The sequence below is a fragment of the Anser cygnoides genome, chromosome 2 (assembly GCF_040182565.1).
Source record: "Anser cygnoides isolate HZ-2024a breed goose chromosome 2, Taihu_goose_T2T_genome, whole genome shotgun sequence".
NCBI classification, from domain to species: Eukaryota; Metazoa; Chordata; class Aves; order Anseriformes; family Anatidae; genus Anser; species Anser cygnoides.
The window spans coordinates 107,591,488-107,608,770 of NC_089874.1; the positions used below are offsets into that span (position 1 = coordinate 107,591,488).

General features: G+C 35.2%; 1 protein-coding gene across 1 annotated transcript in view; it reads right to left on the reverse strand.

The window, feature by feature from the left end:
* Positions 1-1,051: 1,051 nt before the first annotated feature.
* Positions 1,052-17,283, reverse strand: part of CEP192 (centrosomal protein 192) — an 84,910-nt gene continuing 68,678 nt past the window's right edge. Inside the window, exons 47-54 of the mRNA XM_048077134.2 lie at positions 15,550-15,754; positions 14,174-14,253; positions 13,361-13,456; positions 11,833-11,952; positions 7,976-8,097; positions 6,960-7,083; positions 6,449-6,507; positions 1,052-1,548 (exon numbers count right to left, since the gene is read on the reverse strand). Of these exons, the coding sequence (XP_047933091.2) occupies positions 1,410-1,548; positions 6,449-6,507; positions 6,960-7,083; positions 7,976-8,097; positions 11,833-11,952; positions 13,361-13,456; positions 14,174-14,253; positions 15,550-15,754 (945 nt within the window). The 3' untranslated portion in view covers positions 1,052-1,409. The remainder of the gene's footprint in view (positions 1,549-6,448; positions 6,508-6,959; positions 7,084-7,975; positions 8,098-11,832; positions 11,953-13,360; positions 13,457-14,173; positions 14,254-15,549; positions 15,755-17,283) is intronic.

The following is a 17,283-nucleotide window of genomic DNA, read 5'->3' on the forward strand; positions in this document are numbered from 1 at the left end:
GAAACTATGTTTTAATAAAGAAAAAGCAGCGGTAGTATACTTCAGTATACTTTAACATAACCATGGTAGAATGCATCAAAGGCAATTCATGTTTTCCCTTCAAAATTATCTTCAAATATGAGTTGTTTGAAAACAGAATTAAACAATCTCATATTTAAATGAATTTCACTCATTCTTCTATCAACCTGCAAGGAATAGTTGTTCTCTTCTCTCAACCTGAAAGGAATAGTTCTCATAGGTTACGAACATTATGCTACTGAAGGCATACAGCTACCAGCTACAGAAATAAATTAGCAGACAGCCAAAGGGTACGAAGGGCATGGTAGCAATGGGTAACCTGATTGTAGAATCAGGTTGTTGATCATTCTACAATATAAAAACTGGAGAGCGCTCAACAAAATTAGTAAGAAACCAGCTTAGCACATACAAAAAATAACTTTTCTGAAAGAGCAATGAACTTCCGGAGTTTGCTGCCCCACGAGGTGGTACATGACAAGATGTCGAAGTGTTCAAAGAAGTATATTAATAAATTCATGAACAGGTGCATAAATGGAAAACAAACTAGGTGGGAATCTCTAACCTCCCATCCCTAATCCAAGGACTGCAGATAGCTGGGGAAGTACAAGCAAAGGGAACCAAAGGCAGCAAGTCATGCTTACATGATCTCCCAGAACAACATCTCTAGTTTGCAACTGTTAATAGACAGAATGCTGAGCTAGATGAATCATTTTGGAGGGCTGAAGGCAGTATGCTCATTTTGAATTTAGGTTTTCACATTGCTAGGATTAAAAAACAATGCTTATGTCTGCCACTGAACTGTGCAGAGTATAGGATAATGGTCAGCTTTATGGTCCGTCCCACCTTTACCAGGTTGAAGGCATGATATTTAACAAGTCAGCTTCTGTACTGCAACCACATCCCCCTGCACCCCAAAACAAAACACACACAAAAAACTAGCTTTGCTAGGTTCCTGCTTCCTAAGAGCAGGAAGATTAATCATCTATCTACAGCGAGGAATCCTCTAACAACCGAAGACAGAAATCAGATAGAATCAACGGTTAACACGCTTTATTTCTGTATTTACAATGTTAAAAATAAAATACATTCGTATCTAACTAGTCCTAATAAATGCAAAAATAGAAAACTTCCCTCTTCAACAAAAGTGCAGAAACATAAGTTAGAACATGATAACTTTAAAACATACAATGATATTTCTCAGTGTTTTTACTATGAAAATATACTTGTAGAACAAGCACCATAATTCATCTTAAAGAAGACTTTCTGTCAAAGCAGCATCACAGGGCAAAACAAGTAGGAAGTTAGTATGGAAATGTAGTAGCAAATCCTTCAATATTTTAAATTGCATGAACCGTTATAAATTATTATAAATGGCTGTAAAACTGTTCTGACTAGTCTTTTGCAACAGCTTTACCACATAGTCGAATATTAACATAGCCATATTTGGATGTATGCACAGCCAAGAGAGCTTCAAATACGCCTTCTGCAGGTGGCTTGAACTGGACTGGCACGTTGATGTAATGATGGGATCTGTAAAGAGACAATTATGTGTATAATCAGTGTTAATATGCAAGTAAATTGTACCAGATAGAGAAGTTCTAGTTTTGATTTTCCAAAGAGCAGTGTACTGAATGCATACTGGAGAGTGCATACTGGATCAATTTATTTTTATAGTTTTGATCTATTTATCTTATGAGGGAGTTCAATTGTAAAAGATGATTCTTTCCTACTAACTATACAAAGTATTAGTTGCTTATTGCTGCTAGTTTAGCTGACTAGGTTTGGTCTGCCTCTTTGCAAGTATATCGATAGTACCTTAACTATATTTAGAGCAAAGTTATTACATTTCTTCCTTTCAAAAATCAGTTGATGAGCATACTAAAACTTCCAACTCTTGATCAATTTGAAACTAGTAAAATAATTTAATTTCTAATTGCCTCCACGTGAATAAATATTTCATTGAATCATCACAAGCCAATAAATGCATCCACCCTCAAACTGTATTTTCAAGATGTTGCATCATATCTTTTTAGATTATATAAGTGTTCTTCTATTCAGATTGCATAAAAACATACCAAGTAGTAAAAAAAAATAAATAAAATCAGCTCTAGGTAGGATGTAATGGCTGGTTGTCTTAATTCTCAAAAGCCCAGAGCGAACATTTTTAAATATAAACACAAGCTATACAAGCAAAGAAGCTGGAAGTGCTAAGTGGCAGCCTATTCAATTCCATGGCATACAATGGAAATACCCAGTACTAGCAGACAGGTAACAGTAGCAGGCATGTAGTAGAATAAGGAAAAACAAACAGCAAAACTCGGTGAGACAAAGAAAATAAGACTGTTTTTAAACTTTATTGTAATTCCACTTTTCTGCCCTGGACAGTGATTAGTGCTATCTAACATCCCCTGCATTGTATTCGTTTCCCCTACTTTTTCCGTATCTTGTTCCTACCTCTACATATGTTTTCTTCCACAGTAATCCAACCTATTGTAATCAATCTGTGCACTTATCCTTCTTCTACACTTGGAAGTCATAATATTTGCCCTATGCATAAACCTGATCCCAGCTTTTTTTTTTTTTAAAGCATGAAAATATATTTCGATATTTATTTTTTTTTGTTAAACAGAACATGATCGGTGAGGTAACCTGTAAGGAGTATACACTACCAGAATATAGACTGATGTGCTATTGTATTCTTTAATTGAGTTGGTGGAAAAATGACACATCGATCATGAAGTACTGAACTAAAATAAACAATACAGCAAAGGAGTTCAGCCAGATAAGTGTTTCATGTCATACTTTAGTGTTATACAACCAATCTGCCAAGCTCTGCCTCTTCAAACACCTATAACATATGGGATGAAGATATTTATTCAGCTTAGTTTAAAAAGAACTATTTTATAAATGAAGAACATCAAGTAAGACCTTTTCTTCTATAACAGATACATTGCAATAGAGAAGAAAATTTAGTAAGAATCGAGACTGCAGCTGCATACAACCAATCCACTCAAGACTTTACAAAAATAAAAGTAAATTCAGGAGGGATGCACAAGTCTATATCATCTTCAAAATCACACGTGTGTGCTTCCTTACATATCGTAACATTTACTCAAAAAGAACAACATAACCAAACTCAAACTTACACTATCAAAACAATAGTAAGTCATGGATGATTCTTTTCACGAGATGGTCCTATCTGGCTTTCAAATATTATTTTCCCAAATAGTTAATATATGACCTCAATAATATTGAGCAGTTTCTTAGCATGTAGCAACTATATTCCATTTACTTTGACCAATGAATTCAGGTATAACATCTAATTGGTGCTATACATTGTCCTTTCTAAAAGCAGAATTAGTCAGATATTACTCAGTTTGCTTTGTAGCAGCCAGTTGACTTCTCCCTACCAAAATAAGGCTTAACAGCCTTGAATTCTCATATTTCCTAGTCCAAAGGGAAAGATGTTATTTTCACTTTCTTCAACAAAGAAAACTGGGAAGGTCAGACTCCAACTATAACAGTTCTTTGGTCTACTACACAGTATAAATGTTCTTATTAATGGAAGTAACCCAAAGGATTTTTCTGAAGTACAGTAACCAGAAACATAGTCAAAGTACTGTCAGAACAACTCAAATTTACATGCAATTAACTGTTTTGGTCTTAATGAGAAGTTTTACTTCAGTTCAAACTTGTCACTATGCCCACAACTCAGTCTATGAAGTCTATGTGGCTTTTACAGGTTATTGCATCAATTTCAAGTGGTATTTCTGAAGTCAGGTATGCCTGAAGCCTACTTCATAGTCAAACACAAACTAATATTGTAGTTCTCCAAAACCACTATTTCAACAGAAACAGTACTGGTAAGCTGCATCTAAATTATAGTAACCAAGTCTATCAATAGTGAACGATGAATCACAATTGCAAGAATAACGGCAACTGGAAACAAAAATAAATCAGTGAAGTGCAGAAGAGTTTTACCTTTTAGCACAGTATCTGAAATACCTACTACCCTGTAATCAGGTTATTTCAGATGGCTTCTAAAGACAATAGAAATACCTTAGTTTTCAAACTTCTTTAGGTAGGCATAACCTGGTAGTCCTTCCAGAAACAGAACTTACTCAAAGGGTCTTATGAAGTCAAGTGTTTTAATGTTTCATCCATATATTTATAAAACTTGAGTTATCTTGTTAAAAGTACTTTTTGCAGCACAGAATATACTTATATATTCTATGTTATATTGAATTTGTTATATTGTATTTGTGAACAAACATAACTCCTCTTTTTAATGCCAACCTCCAACAATTTCTTCCCATCCATTCTTTACAGGACTTATATTTTAACCACGAAGATGTCACTTAGCATATATATATGCATTAAGATATTTGGTGAAAATTACTGAAATTCCTTATTATTTTTCCTGCAGTTTTGGTTGCAAGATGCTGTATTTTGGATAGAGCCTGTTGTTACTTTCAATTCAGCAAACAGAGGTGAAGGAATTAGCACTGCTAACTAGTGGTACTTGTGAGCATACAACCAATTCAAATAACTGGCAAACCACTGTGCTGGTTTCTGAAGGTCAGATTTCTTGATTTTAAATACAAACATAAACCTGCAATTTCACTACCCAGACTTAAAACTTGATTACACATGATTGCTTTCAAATTTGGCCCTCAAAATAAAGAACATGCAACACACCATGTTTATTAAGTAACACTTCTTTTGGTCCAAATGTAGACAGGCGGTACTTTCTATTTTTAAACTTATTTACAGACTAATATTCCAAGTTCCTGAGAACAGTTTTCTTAGCTAATTGCTTTTGAACATTACTCTACAATATGTCCAGTTAACCTAGGCTAGAAGGATGCAGTTAATGCCGGCTTTCTTGAAATCCTCAATGATGTTGTTCTCAAAGTCCATTTAAAATTCTTTTAATACTTGTTTATTTTTTTTAAAAGCATCTGTTCAAGTCACATAATTCTTCTGTGCTTTATGCTCTTAAATGGGAGAGCTTTTTCAGAGAGCTATGTCGACTTTGGATGAATGAATTATAAAAAGCTAGAAGAGGCTAATATTTACAAATGGAGAAAATAGCCAAATTTACTAGAAGAACAGTACTAGAATGTGATTATTAAAAGGTAGGGTATATTTAGTTGATAACCTTTAGAAATAGGAGGCTCAATTTTAGACTTGTTAATTCTGCTTCGGATAAAAGCCATAGGAGTTTATCAACTCTCATAGAAAATATACCAAATAGCTTTGACAGCATTCCTCAAGAATATTTTTGAAATATCTAAGTATCTTCCAATAAAGTTACTCATCTTCTTTCATGGGGTGTCATGACATCCTGTCCTTTGTCTGTAGCTGTACAGCCTCATAGATATAGCTAGTCACCTTTATTTGGTGAGATTTTATTTTGGTTGCTACTTCCATAAAAACCCTTCTGTACTGTCTGATATATCATATTTAAGAAAAAAGCCAGTTAAGTAGAGACACTGGAAAATTGCCTAAGCAGAGTAATAACACTTAACAATAAAAAGTGGCTTTAAAAATACCTCGAATACCTATGGTTAATAACACCACAGCCCTGTTTTTGTAATAAATGGTAAGTATCAGTGGTAGACAGGAAACTAGATTAGGAGTCAGAGTATCTAGTTCTATTTCTGACTTGGCTCACAATTTCTATTCTGTATACCCTTAGTTTCTCCATCTTTAAAATGGGGATCTGTTAAAACACTGAAAATGCGTGCTGTAAGACTTCTAATGAAATGGTTGCATTTCTATCTTCCTGACAATCCCACTGTTGCAGACAAGCACAGGAGAGATGCTGTATTTCTTGAAGAGATGACTAACAGGTCTGTCAAATACTCGTAATCCGCTCCAAAGATGATTGGGTATATTTTGAGGGATTGTTATCACCAACATGAAGATTCCTTTTATGCAGGTAATATGCTTAAATATTTGGTATGACCAGGCAATTCCACTGGCTGCTCAAACCTTGTATTTGCAGAGAATCTTTGATGCAGCTCTGCAGATTTGTCAAATTAGAAGCGTGATAAAGGCAATTTGCTTGGTCTGTTGTGTACAAAGTATAAATGGAAGGAATGACTTGATTGTGCACAGTATGCCAAACGGTTAAGTGAAGCATTAGGCTTAGCATTAAAAGCAGCAGCACTGTTAGAAACAATTTGCAGAGAAGAAATTGGCAGATGCAGAAATAACTGTGTGGGCTTATTCTGCTTCTAACCAAGATTACAGAGCACGGCATTAGCAAAACTATATATATATATATATATAATACCCATCATTCCGTCTAATTAAATGTATGTATCTACATTTTCGCACTGTACATTAACAAGATATTTATCTTATTGAATTTCTTTTTTAATTTTTTTTGTTAGATGAGAGTGTTAGCATAAGCATTACTCACCTTAGAGAGTATTTCGAGTGCTTGATGTAGAAAGGCTCTTTGGGACTCAAGAATGTCAGCTGCAATTTAATACAAAATGCTTAAAAACTCACTGTATCTAAGCCTATCATATTTAATTTAAAACATGGTGAAGATAAACAAGGTCAATTACAAATACAGCTTTAGATAGACAAAGTGTTTGAAAATAACATGCCCATATTCGTGAGTATTAAGAAAAATCCAAATCTCAGGATGTTTTAATGAAGTTAAAAAAAATAAATCAGGATAACAACAACTCTACACGAACTATAATTTAGTATTTTTTTTCAATTGCATATATTACAAATAACCTCACCGACTCAGTGAAAAGGGAAAAATTACAGAGCAGAATTCTTCAGATATAATACTGTCTTTTGAAACTATCAAGCTAAGACTTGCACTATTGCGAACTTCTGTTAAGATTTAAAAATAGCAGTTGAACTGCTGGAAGGACTTATGAGAATATATTTAAAAGCAAGTTTGTCAAACTTACCAAGTGCGTTCTAAAGGAATTATTTCGCAAGTTGACTTTTAATGTGCGTGATTCCCCAACTCTAGTTAGAGGAAAAGTGTACAGGTCTTCTGGTGCATATACCCCTCGAGTTATGTCACTCGATCTGATTTGAAAAAGGGAGTTAAGATATTAAAATTTCTTATTTACACGGTCTGCATATATTGACTCCATGCGTCAACACATTTCTGATTTCTCATGAGAATAAATCAGGAAAAATAGAAAGATCCTAAAGGCATCGACTGTCACCTTACGTTTTATAGGCTATACATTTTAGCCATTAAGTGTATAATGAAAGCATCGCTGCAGCGTAAATATTTGTATATATAATATATAAATATATATAAATACACACATATATAAATATATGTATATTTACTTATACACACTTTTACAATTTGAATTTCCCCCATATGTTTTAGTAGAGAGCTAACCTCTTTTCAGGGATTCCATGCTTAACCAGAAAATTTTACTCCCCTCCCATAGAATAAGAACTGTAGATCAACTTTAGATTGAAGAACAGCAAAATTAAGACATGCAGTATAATGCTGCTCTTCTTAGAAGCAACTTTGCAGTTTTGTAGAATCTCCAAAATGGGTCAGTTACAGAAGATTCTACTGCTGATACTGGTTAGTTTACAACAACAAATTATGATTAGGCAAATGAGGAACTTTACTGAAAAGAAAAAAAGTATGGTAGACTGAAAATACAAAGCTAATAAGAGGTTTGGCCAAGTACGGTTTTGCAACTCCTTAATATAAAGTTACAGGATAACTCAGGAGGTCTCTAGTTCAACTTCTTGCTCCAGCCAGCACCAGCTCTGAGGTCAGACCAGGCTTCGCAGGGTTCAGTCCAGTCAGGTCCCAGAAATCTCCACAGACTGCACAGCTTCTCTGGGCAGCCTGTTCTGCCGTATAACTACCCTAACAGTGAAAAGGTTTGTTTTTAAGCTTCTACCCAGTTGCAGCCTCTCGTTTCAATGTTTGCCCCATACATACCCTGCTTTAATTGTAGGTGCTTCAGAGTAAACCTTCCTTTCTGGTATAACTGGAAGCCCAGTTCCTATGACGGTATCTGTGGAAGCTTTCACAATTGCAGTTTTATTTTCAGTTTTAGTACCCTATTGGAAAAATAGAGAAGCCTTTACACTTTGTATTCAAAAGTATTTAAGTAATTTTCTTTACACATGAGAAGGGACTAAGGCTTTATCTTTTTTTTTTTTTTCCAAGTATACTTCAGAATAGTAGTCTGGATTATTAAGACAAAAGCAGTAATTTGGGAGGAACACTAACAGGCTTTTGCACCTAATAAATATTTCTCACAAGCCAGTTCACAGCAAACTAGCAATGCAGGCAGAATCTTGTGAAAGCCACTAGCAATTCCTCTGCAGATATTCTGCCCATAGGCTTCAGGAGCAGCTATGTCAGCAAAACGACTGCTCCAAAAGGAAGACCTAAGTCATCATTATAGGTTAAATTCTCAGAAAATCAAGAAAATTCGTAATACTACTGTATTATAGATAATATATCATTCCCAAAGAAAGATCTCTCCAAAGAAAAAGAATCTGATAGTGCATTATATAGTAACAGTTAAACTGAGATACTACACCAAAACATCTACCATTTTCAGGGCCTCTATTCAGTGTGCTCTCTAACACAAGGAAACCAGCTCATCCTAAGGGAATACTTTGCCAAATAGCTAATTTCAAATTCTCCATTGTTTGTCAAAATCTAGCCAGATACTGTCTGGAGCTCCTCGGGTCACAACAACGTGAACGAAGACATAAAAGAACAAAGATTCTTTACCTCCTGTGCTTATGATCATACAACATGATCTTTATTATTTTTTTTTCCAAACTATGCTGATGTTTTAGACAAGCAGTTGATTCCCTTATGCAGGGAAGACTAAAAAATAGACTATTCTTCAATAGAGCTGCTATGACAAACTCGTCTTTTAGACATTCATTTCTTGTCTTGAAGGAGCTGCTAATCAGTCTGTCAGAAGTAGCAGCAGCCAGCAACCAAAAAAATAATTTTAGTTTTAAGAGCATACTCTTCAGTTGCAAATAACTCACGAACCATTACAGAACCCGATACATAAAGACAAGAAAGGATTGGTATGTCTCTTCTTTCAAGAACTTTATGTTTTCCATGTAAGGAAATATGATGGGTGTCACACCTCAGTGTTATCATTCAAATTCTAATTTAGAATAGGGCAACTTTACTGCATGGGAATAATACACATTACACAATAATACAGAATATTCAGAGGATCTCCCTGGTTTTGTAAGAGCATTGTGAAGTATTGCATGCTTTACTTGACTCCCTACTGATTTTGCCTGTTTCAAATGAAAGCAGTATGTTAATGCTGTCCAAATGGTTACATTCAGCGCTGTTGATCCAAACCAACCTCAGGAGCATATGAATCTGTTTAGTTTTAAAATTGGAATTTGTTTTGCTCACTGAGTTTAAAAAAAGTCTTTCCTCCTCTCACTCCGAGAATAGCCAAAAAAGATGAAGCTTCCATACTTGCTGATAACAATAAAAACCAAATCAAGACTTCTAAGTGACTGTATGTTTTGTGTTTAGGATTGAGAAATTGAGCTCAGTTTGTTCACTTTGCCTGTTGCAAAATGATATGCTAAAAAGTTAGTTACACAGCTAAAGTACACAAATCACACAAAAAAAAGGTAGTATCTTCAAACAATAGCAAGAGTTCTTTATTCAGTTATCAGCTTTCCACGTGACCAATCATAACTTAGGTCCTGCCTCAGCAGACAGGTTCTTGCTGATTCACTGCTTCACCCAGAAGAGACCAATACTTAAACCAAAATACCAATCCAAGAGATTTGTGCACAATGGTGATACTTACTTTTACTCCAATGATTTTTGACCAATTTGTGATAGCAGCCTAATAAATGTTTTTCAGGAAAAGGAAAAACTGAATTTGAATCACCAGTATTGACATGCTTGGGCTGCAAAGGGTACGTACAATTCTTGCTTTCCCTGTCCATAGGATCAGATTGGAGACATGATCTAAGCTGTTGACGATGGTTTCTAGCTGTGGGGACTACAAATGCATGCAGTGCATAATCAAAGTCATAGATAATTGTTTCTTAAGGAAAAAAAAAAAATCAAAGTGGTGTCACTGATTTTCCTAAATTCACCTGGTTCTTTTAGTTCTTTCCTGATCTCCTTCACATTTTCTTTTCTTTTGAAGTGGTGTAATAAAAAAGTACTGCTCAGTCACTGTGAATGACAGTCAGTTTTCCTACTTCGTTTTATCATAAGTCACATTAACCATAGCAGTAGCCCTCTTTGCCTCAGCAAACCCAGCATGATACAAGTCCTTTTCAAAGTTGTAATAATGCAGTCTAAACTCTTCGTCCCTAGGACATAATAGACAATAATTGACTTGTCATCTCAACTAAAAGTGGATCTGATTAAAAAGCTGCAACAATCTAAGTAAATGTTCTGTGTTGACCCTTCTTGCAAACTGATACATAGTTCCTTACTTAGATAATAAGCAAAATATTTTCAACTCTTTTTCAAAATGATCTCAACATATTTCTGCAATGTTTTTCCCATAAGCATATGGAGATGCTGGAAAGATCTAACTGTTAAAACAGCTTTAGAAAAAATCAAGAGGAACAAATCTGACATGTTAGTTCAAAAACATTAATATCAAGTTGTGCTGCTCAAAGATTTAACACAACTCTGACAACTAGTCATGTTCTAAGAAGAGAATCATCCAGAACTCTAGATTTCTGATAAAGAATTCATCTTCTCTCAATTTCAACATGCTTTTAACAGTCAAATGATAGGTGCTTTCCTCATTTTAAGGAAACTTATGTTCAAAGAATTTGATGAAATCTAAAAAATCCTCTCTCAAGCCAGATATTATACAGGCCTCACTCTTCCTGCAAAAATTAGAAGTCACTTAACATATACATCATTAACAAGCCCACTTTTCAACATAATTACTGGGAAGAACAAAGACCCTACCAAAAAAAAAAAGGCAGGTATCTTGCCAAGAAGGACAAGTAAGGTTCCTTCTACTGAAACATCCTTGGTACTCTACAGAAAGACCCTAAGTATTTACCTGGGCTTCTCAAAAAAAATCAAGTCCAACTTTCTGGAGAGGACATAAAAACATATATAGTAATTACGTAATACCTAATATACAAAGTTGTTCACATTCAGCTCATTTAACTAAGCATTAGAATTCACTCTTAAATATTTGAGATAGGTTCTCTGTCTCCTTAGAGTCAGAAATTAGTTCTAACTCCCAAACCCTTCTCTCCAGGCTCACCATAAAACGAGACCTGAGGAACATGGGGGGCACAAAGGAGAGCTCAGATCTAATTGTTCCTATGTATAAATCTCAAAAATCAACCCCATGAGCTCTGATAAAGCATTCAAATAGACTCCGTCAGAAACATATCCATGTAACCAATATAGGTGTTTTTAAATTCCAGTATTGCATTAAGTTATGTATTAGAGCAAAGGGCAATTACTTTGATATTCATTTACATAAATGAAACCAATGCATTGTGTCTGATATAAGCAAACCTTACACTACAGAAAAAATTCCCACAGAGGTCAAGTTTCTCTGCTTTCTCTGAGCAGACAAATATTTTACACGGTGACAAAAGATAATGCATTATCATATAAGCAAGATGAGAAATATATTTTTAATATAAGAAAAACAGTACAGTTTAGGCTGACATAAAATATTCCCCCTTTTTTTTTTATCAGAATAACATTGAGGCATACCAGAGATACTACTGTGTAGTAACATTAATAGATTATCAAAAAACTATGCTCTGGACAGTTTATAGTATTTATATACTCACTATTCCAGAAAGCTGAAATCTTAGTTTGTGTTTCCAACTAGGTTTCTCAACAGGGTGACACTCGAGGTCCCAAAACTGGGAGTAATCCCCACTGTCTCTAGGTAAAAATATTAGAGCAACCTACCAAAACAAAAGAAAAATTTTGCAGAATTTTACTAAAATAATCTATCCAACTTCACAATCATACTTACACAAAGTTACACTTAAGCCAGCGCAAAATTTGCTCACTACAGAAATTGATGCATACATTAATGGCTCATCCTCCCTAACCCACAAATAAAAAAAGTTCTGATGAAACGGGTTGTGTAAGCACTCACACAAAAATTAAGTTCAGCTATTCTTCCTTAAAAAAAGTCAGCAAGTGCTTGCACGATTATTTGTATTAGTAAAATGGGAAGAAGTGTACCACGAGGGGAACATGTCAGCTAAGTTGTCAACAACTTAGTCTATAAGTACCCTGTACTACAATTACTAGAAGGACTAAAATTTAAAGTAAATTACAGGCCACATATTTGATCATTCTTAAAGGCCACCTATGTAATAAAGGATCCTTTCTATATAATGTCATGTCTGCTTAATTCAACTGTAGCCTTGCTTTGATTTTAGAGTTGGGATAAAAGAGAGCTAATAATGACAGCAATCTACACCTTATCAGCTCTGCCCAACAGTCTTATATACCAATAATCAAAACGTTATTCTAATAAATACACCTGAATTGGGACTGATAAAGCAAACACATTTGTTTAAAATCAAAATCAAATAGTGGTTTCCAGTAGTAGCATAACCAATGAAACTGAAAGGAAGTCTTCTATTTCTTGTAAATAGATCCTAAATTGCATCATCAATATTGCAATCTGTAATGATTAAAAGATAGGTGTTCATGAAGATGAACAGACAGAATTGGGGATAGATCGGGGATTGGACTAGATGATCTTTCAAAATCCCTTCCAATCCCTGACATTCTGTAATTAAAGTAGTATTAGGGGAGAAGGTGAGGGACAAAAGCCCTATAGAAACCCCTTCAAGTATGTCTCTGAATGTGTTTTATAACTGTGGTTATGAAACCCTCTACTGGCCAGAAGATAAAATTGTAAGTCAAATGAAATCAATTTCAAGAACAGACGTTTGTTCCTAAAGAACTACAAAAAGAGACCTCTCCTTAAGGAAGAGAAACTAGTTCTCATATCAGTTTTGTAATAACACAGTATTAGTTGTAATATTGTTGTGGATTTTACAAAGCATTTGAAAACAATTTTCTGTTCTAGGATAGTTTATCTTCTAAAACAAACAAGAAGTGGCACAAAGTCAAACTACAGATTGCATGAATTCTTAGAATCAACTCAGCTGACACTGTAACAGCCTGGGTAAGAAGACAGTGAGTGGGAAGTAGATACTGACTACCTGATACATATTATCAGATAGAGTATAACCAGCTTCAAAAATTTGACTGCTATTTCCAAGAATTTCTCCTGGAAGGTATCATTTTACAGTTAAGGTAAATTGACGTATTTCAAGCATATTAATGTACCTTTTCTTTTCCATGAGCTTCAAGAGTACCAGAAACACGGTAACATCTGAAAGCAGAGTAAGTAACCCTATAAACAGAATCAGTTCCATCCACATCCTGCAAATAAAGTTACGAGTCAGATTCAGAAAACATTAAAGAAACACACACATGCACTATCCTTGCAAAGGACTGAAAAAAAACCTCAAACTACTTTCAAATAAACAAACATCGAATCCTTCAGCAAATGAGCCGAGACACGAAACTACTACATTGAAGTCATCATTCTAGCTTAAAACCAAAGGGACCATCAGAGCACTCAAACTATCACAAAATAGGCAAGTGGTTACAGACATTAACATTACAGCTACAATTGCAGAGGCAACAGTAGAGTGATTCAAATACCCTTGACTTAACTTTTAACTACCTACAGAGATATCACATATAGCGTAATTCGAGAAGCACAAGTCTCTTACAAGGTAAGTTAGACTGGCATTCTGGATCAGAAATGAACACACATCTTTTATGTATGTTTGATTATTTAATGCAATCTGGAGGATTACACTGGATGAGCACAGGCAAATTCATTAAGTGAACCAGAAATTGTCCCACACAGCACTGATTCACAGCCAGAGAGCACAGTACCGAGGAAAAGAGTAGAACATTTCCTTAATGTGGACAGGCAGAAAACTGAGAAGAAACCCTGTAACTGAGTTCAGGCTCAAATACGTATTTTTTCCTGGAGAGGCTAGAGGGAGAAAGAGCAGCAGGAAGAGCGAAAAAAGAAAAAACCCAAGAGATTGACGCTGAACCCTACCAATACAAGCATTCACTCACTTTAACGTAAGGTGGTGTAAATGACGACAAATTCCACCTCACATTTTCATCCCCCTTATTCTCCATTTCCAGGTAGCTCTCTGGAAGAGAAAAATGAGACAAATATATACATATATTAAAAGCCTTTGTTCAAGTACCTTTAGCTGAAAGGATTTAAACAGAAAACTTGTATTTCTAGACACAAAAACGTTTAATGGAAACAGTTCTCATGATGCCAAGTAGATCTGAAACTTCAGGACCAGACTTAAACAAAGCACACTGTTATAAAATCTTTTAAAGCTCATATAAATAAATTTGTAAGTCTTCTAGTGAAGAATAATATCAAAGATGCTTACAAGAAACGAAGTGAGACCTACACCTAACCATCAAAAACCCTAAACAATAGTCGATAATTCTACCAAAGACTGTGAAGCATGTCCAAGAAAGTTACATGAATGTACCATTTGTAGTAGGAAATAAGCTTAAAATCCAGAATAAGACCATTATCAGAGAGAAATCTAAGTCAATTTCAACAGTCTCAATTTATTGCATTCAGATTTTTGGCAGATATCTTCACTTTTTAGTGCATAAAATTAAATTACCCCCCCCCCCCCCCCCAAAAAAAAAAAAAACAAAAAAACAAGACACCCAATTCTCTTCCAAGATATTATTTGGCTGCTTAGTGAAGAACAGCAATGGTATTCTTGTTTGGGACCAACCAAACCAAGGACTAACAAATCTGGTATGTAGATGACACAATGATAGCTCCATACAGTAATTTGAAGAATTTTAAGCATTACTGGAATTAAAAGTACAAACTGAGGATTTTAGAAACCATTATCAACAACATCTTCCTAGATCATTTTGAACAAGACAGAGATAGCCAATCTCATAGCTGACATTCCTATTGTCTTAAGGAAGAACGTTTATTTCTCTTCTACACATAGATAGCTTCATCTAATATCTTAGGGACACACACAAAGATGAAGAGAACAGGTGTACTTCACAAGAGCATGATCCAAAACCAAAAAAGGTTCAACAAAACACAGTAACCACAAAGCACCTTCTCTGCAGAGGTACGGTATGGTTGCATTCATCATGATTTAAGAAACTGGCAACTTATCTGTCTGTATGCAAACTATCTGCAGGAAACAGTGTTGCTATACCACATAAGGAGAAGAAAAAAAAAAAAAAGGTTCTTTCCTTCTAAAAAGAATACCATCACAAGGACTAACATTTCAACAAAGATCAGAAGAGGGGAACTGTCCAATCACACTGGATGAAAACAACAAAAAACAAAGTCAATGCATTCAAGTTCTCAAACATGCAATATAGTAAACAAAAACTCTGAGCATAAGACACTGCAGATGTTTCATTTACTATGCAAGTATTATTACCTGAACTTTCACCAGCTCTTGTTTTAGGAAACAGAACAGATCTGTTCTTTATTTCCATTTTTGTTAAAGGAAGCGCTGAGAGAGGTTTTGCCACATGAACAGTAGGACTTGCAGACTGTAGAGTAAATATATCCCGTCTTCTAGATGGAGAGCCTGCTCCAGGCACATCTTGTACATTCTCCTCTCGAATCTGCACTTTAATAAACTTTTGCACAATTTGAAGAGTAAGAAATATTTAAATAGTCAACATTTTTATACCCAGAAGTCAAACTATTAAGCTCTATTTCCTTGAGCTGTAAGAACTCGCACTGTTCGTCTTCACATTCCAACAGAAAAAAAAATGAATTACCTGGTCTTCTCTAACTTCAGTTTGTAAACTTTTAAAATTGTAGGACAAATTTAATACAGGAGAATAAGAAAATTTACTCAACACTTACTATCTAGAAATTTTTATTCAATACTTTGGATGTTCTGTTAAGGCTGAACCCCTCTCCCTAATGCTATTTTCTGCTACTATTTATAGTTTATTTATTACTACAAGCTGTATTTACTTAAAACTAACGTCTTGAACAAATACTTTGCAATGTATTTTTACTGAAGAATAATCCAATGTCAATCTACTAATAAAAGAAACATTAATAAACTGTACTAGCTGAATTTAACTGCCAACTCCTACAGTATTCTGTATTTGCAGAGAAAGGAAACAGGGATGCCTCATGCAGAATGAGCTTTGTGTTCACTTCTGGTTACATAAGCAATGCTTCTAAAAAGTAAGAAAATCCTAGCGTACTTCCCGCTTAATTGGACAGGTTGCAAAGAAATGAGAAAACATTACAAATATCATAACTTAAAATTAGATTCTTTTGTTATATCCTCTACTTTTGTCATATAAGCAAGAGGACAAGAAGAAATGGCCTCAAGTTGCGCCCGAGGATCTTTAGGTTGGATATTAGGAAAAATTTCTTCACTGAAAGGGTTGTGAGACACTGGAACAGGCTGCCCAGGGAAGCAATTGAGTCACCATCCCTGGAGGTATTCAAAAGACGCGTAGATGTGGTGCTCAGGGACATGGTTTAGTGGTAGATGTAGCCGTGCTAGGTTAAAGGTTGGAACAGATATCTTAGAGGTCTTATCCAATTTAATGACTATGATTCTTTTCAAACCTTTTTCATATTGTACAACGTAACAGTTAAAGATGCGCACAACCTTCATTTCCTTCTCAACTTATTCTTCTCACCAACTTCCCTGCAGGTTTTTTGTTTTTGCTTGTTTGTTTTTTTTTTTTTTTGGGGGGGGGGGGGGGGGGGGGGGGCGGGGGCAGGGAGGCTTGTTTGATTTAAATCAGAATCACAGAATGGTGGTTTGGGTTGGAAAAGACCTTAAAAGATCACCTAGTTCTACCACCCCTGCCATGGGCAGGGGCATTTCCTACCCAAAGTTGCTTAAAGCCCCATCCAGCCTGGTCTTGAACACTTCCAGGGATGGGGCATCCACAGGTTTTCTGGGAAATCTGTTCCAGTGCCTCACCATCCTCATAATAAAGAATTCCTTCCTAATATCTAATTTAATTCTACCTTCTTCCCATTTAAAACAGTTACCCCTTGTCCCATCGCTATGCCCACTGATAAAGGGTCCCTCCCCAAAGCAGTTTCCAGTTCAGTATCACACACATCATTTTCCTTCATCAAGAAGGTAAGCAGATATGCTATTTTATCCTTTCAGTGTCTTTAATTT